This window comes from Muntiacus reevesi, chromosome 7, assembly GCF_963930625.1.
Source record: "Muntiacus reevesi chromosome 7, mMunRee1.1, whole genome shotgun sequence".
In the NCBI taxonomy this organism is placed as follows: Eukaryota; Metazoa; Chordata; class Mammalia; order Artiodactyla; family Cervidae; genus Muntiacus; species Muntiacus reevesi.
In genome coordinates this window covers 79,346,297-79,359,583 of record NC_089255.1, presented here as the reverse complement: position 1 = coordinate 79,359,583, position 13,287 = coordinate 79,346,297, and the positions used below count along the sequence as shown (strand labels likewise).

Sequence of the window (13,287 nt, the reverse complement as noted above, 5' to 3'; positions counted from 1 at the left end):
GCCTTTCTCTAGTGGTGGAGAGTGGGGCCATTCCCGAGTTGCAATGTGTAGGCTTCTCACTGCGGTGGCTTCTCTTGTTGCAGAGACGGGCTCCAGGGCTCACAGGCCTCAGCCGCTGCAGTGCATGGGCTTGTGGCTCCTGGGTTCTAGAGCACCGGCTCAACAGCTGTGGTACATGGGCTTAGCCACTTCGAGGCATGTAGGATCCTCCTGAATCAGGGATTGAACCCATGTCTCCTGCATTGGCAGGCAGATTCTTCACCACTGAGCTGCTAGGGAAGTCCAGCCATATGTTTTATATAGTGCCATCTTTTTCACCTTAAATATTTACTCATAGTATTGTGTAATCTTTGAATACATTTTAGTACCTGCATAGTGTTATTATTAAGACAATATAATTTATTCAACCTTTTTATGGCATGTTTTTAGTTTTTTTAAGGAGTTTTATAACAACCTGAGATGAAATTCACCAAAAAGTAGTCTATAGTCACTGTTTTCAATTAGTGTCCTCTGACATGTATTCTACTCCCAACCCATCAAGAAGCTATCAAGCTCACCAACACCCTCTGTGCTGTGAAGTCTCAATCTCATAAAATCTGGCCTACCAGCAACATCGGACAAAGCTGACCACTCTCCCTGAGATGCGGGGATACACCCCTCTACCTCACCAGTTGTTCCTATTCAGTCTCCTGGATTTATTTAGATTGCAGTGGTTCAGAGCTCGACCGTCAGAACGCCTTCATTTTTCTACCTATACTCTCTCTCTCCTATGTTTCATCCACCTTTTCTGGCCCCATAATAACTAAAATTCATAAATATTTGTAATTAGTTCCTCCATCTGCTACCCAGCCTCAGTACTCAAACAGGGATGGACTAGAGTTCAGATCTTGGGTAGGGAAAACATGAATGAGGCTGAGGAGGGAAACTGCAGATAATCCCTTCTTAGAAAACATACATGACACACCCCCACAACCTCAGTTTTCTCCCAATCATTCTAAATCAGGTTGATAAAATGAGTTCCAACTAGTCAACTAACTGCTAACCAACTAACTAAAGGTCACTGTCCTATAAATCCAAAGTGGCCAGAGAGCCAGAAGCGTCTCAGATGATATTTAAGCCAGAATGAACAACCGCCACTAGGTGGCGCCAAACCGCAGCCAGGACGGACTGGACCTGGATAACGGAACCCGGCGGACACAACTACAGGCCCAGCTAACCATACAGGCATTCCCTGCTAGTTCACAAACTTGATATTAACCCAACCCCACATCTGACATAACTGAATTTTTCTTTTTTAATTTATACACTGAAAACTCCTAAATTTAAAACCTCAACCCAGATATCTTACCTAAAATCCAAGCCTATCTAATTATCTACTAATTACTGCTGTTTAGAGGTCCTACAGCAACTCATACCTGCTATGGCCAAAATGAACCCCTTCTCCTGCCCTTCACCGTGCTCTCCCCACTTATAAATCACTCCTTCTCAGTTTCTCCTTTTCAGTTAATGGAGAATCCATTCTCCCCATGATTTAACCCTTAAATCTTACAGTCATCTCTGACTACAATTTCTTTCACATGCTATTTCCAAACCCATCATATCCTTTCATTAACATCTGCCACAGTCAGACTGGGCTTCCCTGGTGGCTCAGCTGGTGAAGAATCCACCTGCAATGCAGGAGACCTGGGTTCAATCCCTGGGTTGGGAAGATCCCCTGGAGGAGGGCATGGTGACCTACTCCAGGATTCTTGCCTGGAGAATCCCCATGGACAGAGGTGCCTGGAGGCTACAGTCCATGGGGCTGCAAAGACTTGGACGCAGCTGAGCAGCTAGGCACACACAGTCAGACCACTTCCCACCACCCTGATCTGTGCTCTGATTATTGCAATAATCTGCAAACTGTGTCAGCCTCTGCCCCTTTTAATACACACTCAAATAATACAGGAGCCAAAAGGACTGTCACAATGTAACAGAGACGATGATACTTCTCTGTTCAAAACTCTATACAGCTGTTCATCTCATTGGAAATTGAAAGCAAAATCTCTAAAATGGCTTACAAGGGACTCCCCTGGTGGTCCAGTGCCTCTGTGCTCTCAGTGCAGAGGGCCTGGGTTCCATGCCTCATCAGGGAACCAGATCCCACATGCTGCAACTAAGAGTCTGCATGTCACAACTAAAGATCCTGCATGCCCCAACAAGGGCCAAGCACAGTCAGATAAATAAATATTTTTTAAAAAATAAATAAAATAAAATGGCTTACAAGGCTTTAATGTGGCCCCTCGCTCACTCTGTCGCAGCCACACTATTTTTGACAGGCATGTTCCTGCGCTGGTACTTCTGCCTGTGCTGTTACCTCTGGCACAGAGGCAGTCTCACTCCTTCTCCTTCAGGTCTCTGCTCTCAGCAAGGTTTCCCCTCGACCATTCTGTAATATTTAGACTTACAATGCCCACAGCGCCCAACCCACCACTCCGTATCCCGTCTCTATTACTGCATACACGTTTGATTTACAGTAGCATGTTTCCATACTAATAGTATGAAAGCCACAGTGGTAGAAAATTTTGTCTGTTCATCAACTGATTTCTAGTACTTAGAATGGTATCAGGCACACATGAGTACTCAATAATAATTGCTAAATACATGAGGAAAATGTTACATGATAAAAGAAGTTATAAAACTGTATGAAAGCAGTACAGGATAGTGATTAAAAGCAGAATTTAGAACTGGATTTGAACTACAGGGCTGCTACTTTGCAGATAGGTGATTTGGGGCAAGTTTCTTACAATTTCACTCCTCTGTAAAGTGAGAATAATAACACTGTGAACTTCAAATGCCTGTCATGAAGATCAACTGGGTGAATGCACATCAAGTGCTTAAATGATGACCTAAACCAGGATTTGATCAACTAAGGCCTGTAGAGCCAAAGTGGCTTTCTGCCTGCTTTTGTAAATAAAGTTTTAGTATAACAGTCATTCCCACTCATTTACAGGTTGTTTACAGCCTCTTTCACTCTACAACAGCAAAGCTGAAGAGCTGCAGCAGAGACCACGTGGCCGACAAGGCTTTAAAGGAGAAGCGTGCTGACTCTTCACGGGGCAGCAGTACGCACTCAGTGACTGTGTATGCCATCACTGTCTCCGTCAGTACGCACCTGCCAGGGGAGAGCTGTGTGAATATAATTCCCAACCTGCCAGACTACAACATTCTTGCTCACACAAGGTACTTCCCAGATGAAAATGAAGAGACCTATGACCCATAAGTGCAGTGGCATTTGCCCCTCTAAGATCACTACCCAGTTTCTGAGACACTGCTGATTACGTATTATACAAAAGAACACTGTGATTCTCAGAGATTAATTCACCTTTCCCTTTTATAAGAGAATAGCTTTCAGACCATACAGTACCTTCAAATGTATTTTTTTAAGGGGAGGGGACAGGCGGTGAGGGGTGGTCCACCAAAGCAATTAAATAATGATGAGGTACTAAGCAATCACAGTGATAAACCTAAAATTCTAACAAAATATCCTTGTAAGAATCAAACCTGGGTAAAATACTACATTAGCGGGAAAATGTCTCTGTTCAAGGATCGATTTGTAACCCTACAAATAAGTTTCATAATTGAGTATAATAGGAAATGTATCAGTCTGCCTGCCTACCAAACATCACCCATAAGCTAACAATAAGAACAAAAAGAAACAGGCTGGAAATAGGGAGACGGGTTTCTGATCCAATTCTGGCTCGTTGATTATACAACCTGGGATAATCTCAACTGGAAGTGGGTATGGCATATCCATCCTTTCATGTCTGAAAATTAAAAATCAAACTCAAACATGTGGTAGTTCTTTAAAAAAAAAAAAAAAAAAAAAGAACTCTATAAAATCCAAAATACTCATTTACAATGAAGTTGAATAAGGAGAAAAAAAAATCATTTAAAACCAAAATTTACATTACAAATCTGCTACAGGAAGACACCATGTTGGAGGCAGACAGTTTCTCAGTAAGTCCAACAGCAACTTATTTCTCTGTCAAACACACTGTTGTTTCTGCAGCCGGGCAACATATGCAGCAGCTGGCATTTAGAGGTCATACTGAATGGAAAAGAACAGCTTTACATACTAGGTTATCAGTAAGCTAAGCAACATGCTCTGACCAACTAAAGGAATAGCAGATTCTTATCTCCCATCTCATACTCATTCTACGGCATATGCTCACAAAGTTTCTCTATTTACTTGGCAGAACATGTGAAGCTGAATTCCAAAAGCTATGAGTACTTATAACACTGTGCTACTGTTATGCTAGCAAATCATTTTATTTCATGTTTCTAAAAAACCACACTAAATTATTACAAACTTCTGCCAAAATATGAGCAGCACATTGCACAAATTCACCCTGGTCATCACAATACATGATGCTGCCATGAAGTAAATTTTTCTTACCTTGTTCTTCACTTCCCTCCTTACAAAGACTAGAGCTCTGGCCCAGACTTAAACTGATATCATCAGAAGTCTTAGCGGTGTCTGTATCTCCTACAAAGTTAAGAGAAATCCAAGACGACATTATATTAAAAGTAAAAGCTGTACAGGTGGCACAGCAAGGAAGGACATAAGAGAGTGTAGTAGATATTTATTAACTAAAGCAGTTTTTGTTATCAAGGGTTACAATAAAAGAAGCATTAAACTGATAGGAAGAATCATGAACTGTCAGATCACATATGCTATAAACCAAATATGGAAAGGCCTCATAATACTAATTAATACAACTATTTCTTTCAAAAGAAGTTTTAAAAATGTAATATTATGTAATAACTTGAAACAACTTAAAAGTCCCTCCCAGGAAAAATTAGAGATTTATAAAATTACAGGGCAAAAATAATAATGAATTTATTTGACATAGATGTATTGAATAAACGAGATTTACATGATGTATTGGAAAAAAAATTTTTTTCGTGTCTTATTTGTGCCTAATTTAAAGGTTTCACATTAAATTCGTTTTCTATGAACTCCACTAAAACCCATGAAAGCATCTGCCCTCAAGGCAAAGAAGTTTCTTAAAGATCAAAATGTACAATTCATACAGTGTAATCCAAGTGGTTAAAACACTGTTATGAAATTCGGATGATAAAAAAAGTGAAAGTGAAAGTCACTCAGTCATGTTGAAAAGGGACCACAATTTAAATCAAGTAATCTTTAATACAAGATATATAATTTTATCCACAAAATAATTTCAAGAATGATTTTTCATTACATATAAATACACGAGACAATTAATTATCTTTACTACGACCAAAAAAGAAATGGGAAGTCAGAGGTAATGTTCAGGGGAGACCACACCCACCTTTAATAGTTGCTGCTGTTCCAAGACGAGAGGAGCCAGATCCAATCTGAAAACATGACATGAAGTAAACACGATGCTAGCTACGTCATCAGCATAGACTAGCAAGATTATCAAATGAAATTATATTATCAAAACAAGGTATCAGTCACTTTCAGCAAAAGGCCACGATATATCAGAGCCACACTCTGCTGCAGCGGGCGAGGCTCGCCTAGCACACACACGCCAGGAGACTGCATCCCTGCCCGCTCAGGGCTGACGGAGCCCCGGAGAGAGCCTCCATCTCAGACAGTCTGGGTCAAACCATCACTGTCGGTTTTATACTGCATCATGACACGCTCCAGTTACAAACAGAGCAAAACTAGGTGCCAAGTCTACCTGAAATAAATGTGGACTCATCAGGGATTATAAAAAGAAAAGTTTGGAGGATAAAACATAGTAACAAAGAGCAACCTAAATCTTCCTGTCAAACTGTTAGCGCATCATTATGTACTTTCCTGAGATTCAGGCAGGAAGTTCTTTGTAGGCTGCTATAATGCATTTTTTAAAAATAGTAATAATAAAAAAAAACACTAAGGCATTTAAGAAAAAGGAACTTTTAGCACAAACTCTATAAACAGAACACTATTATAAATCTGTGGAGTTTTTAGGGCTTATACTCAAGATGGTATACAATTTCCCTAAAATTTTATAACCATCATGTATTATACTATCATAACAATCATATAAACAAATACCACAAATTCCATGAACACATTAAGGAAACCAAATATAACAACATGACAGTTACTAAATCAACAAGTCTGAGTAGTTCTTGTTATAACCTGTTTTCAAGGGATTCAAGAAGAGAACAGTCAAGCAAATTTAGTATCTTTATACTAAAACCAAGAACATTCACAGGATATTTGCATTTTGCCAAATCTTTCCCTTCAACTGATTCAACTGAACAGAAGTATACAATGAGAAATTTGGTAAAAGTATAGCTAATAGTGACTTTAAAGGGGCATGAGGGACTTTCTTGCTCTGAATGGCAATTAAATGGGTGTACACATTATGTAAAAACGTACTGAGCTGTACACTTAATATGCATACACTACACATATGAAAGCTATATGTCAGTGAAAAACAGCAAAAATAAGCATATGCATATAGGTTAAAACTACTAATAAGCAGTATAGACAAAAAAAATTAGCTTTGCAATATTTTTGAACAGTTTACTAAGTTTGATTCTCCTGCTTTTTCCTGATATCTGCTTTCAGTTAGCCACAAAAAGCACTGCAATGGGGAGGAAAAGGCCCCAAAAGCATTTTACTGCAAAAAGAGTTTCATTCTAAACACACCTGCTAAATAAATAAGTTAAAAAACCAACAAGTTATTTTTCTACTAGAATAATAAACACATAATTTCCTAGACAGAAGCTTACAAACAAGTAAGCAAACCAGAAAGTGCCATTTCGTGGCATCTTGCTAAGAATTTAAACTTTAAAAACAGAAAAAGTTTCTGAATATGCATACAGTAGTCATTTGCTCACAATCTCAGTGTTTCCTTTTCCTCCTTAACAAGCTTCTCATTTTGTTCAAATGTTGGACACATATCTTTTGATTTATGAAGAGAGGACCCAGACTCTAACCTAGGTGTGTACCCTCTTTCTGGTCAATGAATGTATGGGAGAGTCTATTGGAAGGCTCTGGGGAAAGACCTCCCTGCGTCTGAGACAATGATGACCAAGGACAACTCTGCCCCAGACTGTCACCTGCTTCTTCACTTTTCAACAGGATCATAATTGAAGCTGCTCTGCTCATTCTGCAACTCTTGAGAGAATGCCAAAAGGCCTAGGGAAATTCCAACCCAGAGCCCTAATAATGTTTAGCTGCTGAACAAATGCTATACAACCAGCTCCAAATGTAGGTGACAAATTCCTATTTCTTTAAGTCACTTAATTAGTTGAGTTCTATTACTTGGTGACAAAAGCAATCTTAACAGATACAATGTGTGGTTATATTTCTATCCTTCATGCTTTTCTGAACTGTTTCAAGCTTATCCCCCCAAATATAATGGGGTTGTTACTGTTCACATGTGACACTAAGGGACTGAAAATATAAACCACAGTACATACAAATAAAAGGATGCAATGCAGTTGTCAAGATGTTCACTGCCGGAAACATGTAATAGTATTAACATTCGCGATACAGTCAGTGAAGAGAGTCAAATGCCATAGAGCAAGCACACTAAAATCTCTGTTTAAAAACTTATTTTTTATTATGACATTATAGATGATTTTATTTTCTTCTTGCTGCTTTCCTTCATCTGCTAACTTTCTAAAAATAAACACATTTAGAAAAGGAAAAAATTAAGAAAAAAAATGATATCTGCATACACTTAGAGGTGAAGTTTTCCTTAATAGATCTGCACAAACTAAAATGCTCCAGTGTTTCTTCTCTTTGAGAAGGACCAAAGGAAAGCCCAGATACAATTCTGAATATCAGAGAACAAAAATTACTTCCAACTAAAGGCAATCAGGCAAGGCCACCTCCTCCATGAAACCTTGCCATCTCTCTAACTGGAAACAGTTATTTTCTCCTTGGAAATCATTAGTCCCTTTTCTGTACCATTCCTATGGCAACTATTACTTTGCACCTTTTACTTATATTTCCTTGGTAATATACCATAACTTCAGTTACTTATAGATATCTACTATGAAATTGAAATGGCAACCCACTCCAATATTTTTGCCTGGAAAAGCACATGGACAGAAGAGCCTGGTGGGCTACAGTTCATGGGGTCGCAAAGAGTTGGACACAACTGAGCATGCATGAAATTGCAAACTCTAAAAAAAAAAAATAAGAAAGAAATTGCAAACTCTTTGAGGGTAAGATGTGGAGAGGGTAAGACCCACTCCGCAACCCAGACAAGCAAAATGCCTTAAATACTATCAGGCACTAAAATATTTTAAGGAAGGTAAGTGACAGAAAGAGAGGGATATAAGAGACAGTTGAAAAAAATGGGGGGTGGGGGTGGGTAGGGAAATGGAGAATAGAAGATAGAAAGGAGAAGAGTAGCAGTGGCCTGAAGGAAAGAATGGTACCAGTGACTATGACAGTGACCCAGTGTTCAAGGAGTTCACTATCTAGTACTGAAGACATTTATAAACAACTATGATAGCATGTAGTAGGGGCTACATAATAAAACATGCACAAGAAACATGGTATCTTTGTATTGATATCATCTCTACCAATATACAAAGTCCAACTTACTTCCTCATTTCAGCTTTCCTAAGGGATAACAATAATTACGTCAATAATTTCTTTTGTTATAAACAGTATAAAACTAAAACACCAAAATCCAAGTAGCACAATAGCTTCTGACATCTGCCCTTTTTAATACAAGAGTTAATATTTTAAGGAAAACCAAATCAGTCAGATGTGCTACGCATTTAGGTGCAGACATGAGTTAACTATATTCAAGATGGGACTCCCTCCCTAAAATAAGTAGGGCTGAGACAGAATAGGGGCAGGACACAAGCTTTAAAAGAATGACATAGCCCAAGGAAATTACATAAAATGATTAGAACCAACTAGGTCCAAAACAGCCTACTTCTCTTAGACCTTGGGCCTTAGTACACACTCATCGAAATACACCAGTAAGGGAAGAAGGAGAGGGTGAAGAGAATCGGGAGACTGGGATGACACATACATACGACCACGTGTACAACAAACAGCTAGTGGGGGCCCCTTCAGGAGTCACGGCCTTGTCATGCAAAGCAACTTGCATGACTCAATGGAGCTACTGAGTCACGCCGCTGTGCAGGACCACCCAAGACGGATGGATCGTATTGAAGAGTTCAGACAAAATGTGATCCACTGGAGGAAATGGCAAAGCACTCCAGTATTCTTGCCTTGAGAATCCCATTAACACTATGATAAGGCAAAAAGATATGACACCAGAAGCTGAGCCCCCCTAGGTCGGAAGGTGTCCAATATGCTAATGGGGAAGGGTGGGGAGGCAATCACTAATAGCTCCAGAAAGAATGAAGCGGCTGGGCCAAAGCAGAAACGACCCTCAGATGTGGATGTGTCTGTAAAAGTAAAGTCCAATGCTGTAAAGAACCATATGCACAGGAATCTGAAATGTTAGGTCCATGAATCAAGGTAGATTGGATGTAGCCAAGCAGGAGATGGTAAGAGTGAACATCAACATCTTAGGAATCAGTGAACTAAAATGGATGGGAATGGGTGAATTTAATTCAGTTGACATTATATTTACTACTGTGGGCAAGAATCCCTAAGAAATGAAGTGGCCCTCTCATAGTCGACAAGAGTCTGAAATGCAGGACTTGGGTGCAATCTCAAAAACAAGAGAATGATTTCAGTTCATTTCCAAGGCAAATCATTCAACATCACAGTAATCCAAGTCTATACCCCAACCACTAATGTCAAAGAAGCTGAAGTTGACCGCTTCTATGAAGACCTACAAGACCTTCTAGAACTAACATCAAAAAAAGATGTCCTTTTTATCACTGGTGATTGGAATGCAAAAGTAGGAAATCAAGAGAAACCCGGAAAAAGGCAAGTTTGGCCATGAAGTACAAAATGAAGCAAGGCAAAGGTTAACAAGAGTTTTTTCCAGTAATCACGTACAGATGTGAGAGATGGAACATAAAGAAGGCTGAGCACTGAAGAACTGATGCTTTTCAACTGTGGTACTGGATAAGACTCTTGAGATTCCCTTGGACAGCAAGATCAAACCAGTCAATTCTAAATGAAATCAACCCTGAATATTCATTGGAAGGACTGATGCTGAAGCTCCAATACCTTGGTCACCTGCTGCAAAGAGTAGACTCACTGAAAAACACCCTGATGCTGGGAGATTGAAGGCAAAAGGAGAAGTGGGCAGCAGAGGATAAGATGGTTAGATAGCATCACCAACTCACTGGACGTGAACTTGAGCAAGCCCCAAGAGATAATGGAAGACAAAGGAGCCTGGCGTGCTGCAGTCCATGGGGTCACAAAGAGTCAGACATGACTTAGTGACTGAACAACAACAGTGGGAACCTGCTCTATCGCACACGGAGCTCAGCTCAGTGCTCTGTGATGACCGACAAGGGTGGGATGAGTTGTCAGGGGAAGTCCAAGAAGAAGGGGATATATGTACATATATAGCTGATACATTTGTTTTACAGCAGAAACTAATACAATAATGTAAAGCTATTATACTTCAGTTAAAAAAAACACAGCAGCAAGCTAAATGACACACCCACAGGTGCCATGACAAGGCTGATCATAAAGGTCAAATATTAGGCAGTGGCCCAATTCCTGGAAATTCCCACCCACTCCCCAAAATGGCTGGAATACTCCTCCCACTCATTAGTCTATGAAACTGGGACTTCCCTGGTGGCTTAGACGGTAAACTGTCTATAATGCGGGAGACCTGGGCTTGATCCCTGAGTTAGGAAGATCCCCTAGAGAAGGAAATGGCAACCCACTCTATTACTCTTGCCTGGAAAATCCCATGGCTGGAGGAGCCTGGTAGGCTACAGTCCATGGGGGTCACAAAGAGTTGGACACGACTGAGGACTTTACTATCACTATAGAGTTAAGTGATAGGAAACTAGTTTACTCTCTAAAACCTGACAACACCACACCCTGGACTTCTCTTACCCTCTGAGATGACCCACACTCTATCTGTGGTGTGTGTTTCCTGCCTGAATAACTCTTCTTTCGCTTTACCATGGCACCTCTTGAATTCTTTCCTGTGTGAAGCCAAGAACCCACACTTGGCAACTGTACCAGGGACTCGGATGTGACCTGGGATGTGACCATCCTCTCGTGCCCCACTCTCTTTCCTGCAACAGGGCAAGTCTAATGGACGCAGTGCCAAGAGTATAGTTACCAAAGATGGTCAGCCACTGCTGTCCTTTCTTCAGCCCTACCAAAAAAGAAGTAAAAGGTGTGGCTGTTCAAAAGTCTGTTGCAAAATCGTAGGCTTACTCCCCAGGGTAATCTGCCAACATCTGTCAGTAAGAAAGTGCAGGTTTAATTAAAGAATACAAAAAGTGCAGCCATGTTAAGAACTAAGCTATTTCATTCCACAAAAAGAGATTGAGATGTTGCCAATACAGACACTGTGAAGGTAAATAAGTCCAAGTTCCTAAGGGCATTCACCACAACTATCGTGATCAAAACTACCCCAGGCAATGAGCATGTGGTACGTGCTCAGCAACAAAGTACTTAATTAATGTGAAAATTCTGGGTAATAGTGATAAACAATGATCAGTAAACAAATCAAAAATTTATCAGCAAGATAAACCCAAACATCAACTGACTATAACGGACAAGAGGCCACCATTAGGAGGAAAGAAAAGAGCAAAACAGAACAGCACAGGTTCCTACCTGGTTGCTTGGATCCAAGCCAGCATAAGAATTTCTTGAACTACAACCAACTGGGGGTGTGGCCTCTCGAATGAACTCAGCCATTTCAATCCCCCCACCAGGATCACTGTGGGGGAAAAAAAGAGAAAAAGAGAGTGTCCTTATTCTGACACCAACTGTTTTTCTTTTAGTTTGTTTTTTAAGTTATATTTTTTTTTCTGTAAAACTAAGAGGTTCATGTATTTAACAGAGCAAATAGAAAAAAATTATTCTTCCTTTGTAAGTCCAATAATTTGAATTATTTTATAACCATGTCACTATTCCAAAATATTTAGAACTCTCTCCCAATCTGTCTACATCCACTCAGTACTAGAAACTGGTTGATTATAATTGTACCATACTAAATATATCATGCACTTTATGATATATGCCATAAAACCACTGTAGCAAACAGATGATTTGCCTTTTGTTTCCCAACGGCAAAGAGAAATTGGTCAGAAGGTAATGAGATCTTACACAACCTGTTTTCTCCAAGAGTATAGTCTAAGCTGCTTAACACAATAAAGAACATGCATGAGAACGATGATTCTGGTCAAGCTATTTGCATCTGTACTTCTAAAGTTAACAGAATTTAACTGAGACACTAACTTGTTTTACAGAACTGGAAACCTAAGATTTTAGATTTGTATATGTTGAGTTAGAAGGCACAAGTTTTAAAAACTGAAATGATGCTATGTAGTAAAAACAGGCATTAGAAAGACATAAGAGAAAATTACTAAGTTCAAATAACTGAGAAGTCCACTTAAAGTACTTAAAAGATAATGGCATCCCAAAATAAGGAAAAAAGATCATGATAAATTTCAAAACACTTAAGACAATTTTATAATAAGGTTCCTCTAGAACAAACTTTTAGAATAATTCAGACCTAAAAGTTATCATAATCCTATCTTTTGCCCCAAGTTTTTTATTCATTCTACCTGATGTACAGTCTATGAATTTTTTTAGCTATCATTACCAAGGATAATGAACTTCCCTGGTAGCTCAGACAGTAAAATGTCTGCCTATAATGCAGGATACCCGGGTTCAATCCCTGGGTTGGGAAGATCCTCTGGAGAAGGAAATGGCAATCCACTCCAGTACTCCTGTCTGGAAAATCCCATGGACAGAGGAGCCTGGTAGGCTACAGTTCATGGGGTCATAAAGAGTTGGACACGACTGAGCAACATCACTTGCACCAAGGATAAAAGCTCTAATATATATGCTGAACATTATTGTGAACATAGGTTATTTTGCCATTTGGCATCTAATTCAACCTCCTTGTTAACAAAAAGAAAAAGCAATTCCAAATTCTTCTGGTGAATCACCTCAACCCAAGCTCTCATATGGCTGAGGTAATGCTGACCCCACTCTCAGGGTTAGGGGGAAGCTCTACTGGCCAAAGTCAATCAGCATATCCCAATCTCTTGGTCTAAACAATTAGTAATTCTAGAATAAGCACATGACCCAACTCAGGTCAGAAGCACTTTACTATTGAGAGAAGAAACTTCTTTGTATCTGCTTGTCTTAAATGCTGAGAAGAATAGTCACTG

General features: G+C 39.7%; 1 protein-coding gene across 5 annotated transcripts in view; it reads right to left on the bottom strand.

Annotated features, from left to right (window-relative positions):
• PCNX1 (pecanex 1) overlaps nt 1–13,287 on the bottom strand; it is a 175,995-nt gene that overhangs the window by 123,427 nt on the left and 39,281 nt on the right. For all 5 annotated transcript variants that reach the window (XM_065941703.1, XM_065941705.1, XM_065941704.1 and 2 more), the window contains exons 3-5: nt 11,720–11,825; nt 5,334–5,379; nt 4,436–4,525 (exon numbers count right to left, since the gene is read on the bottom strand). In XM_065941703.1, the coding sequence (XP_065797775.1) occupies nt 4,436–4,525; nt 5,334–5,379; nt 11,720–11,825 (242 nt within the window). The remainder of the gene's footprint in view (nt 1–4,435; nt 4,526–5,333; nt 5,380–11,719; nt 11,826–13,287) is intronic.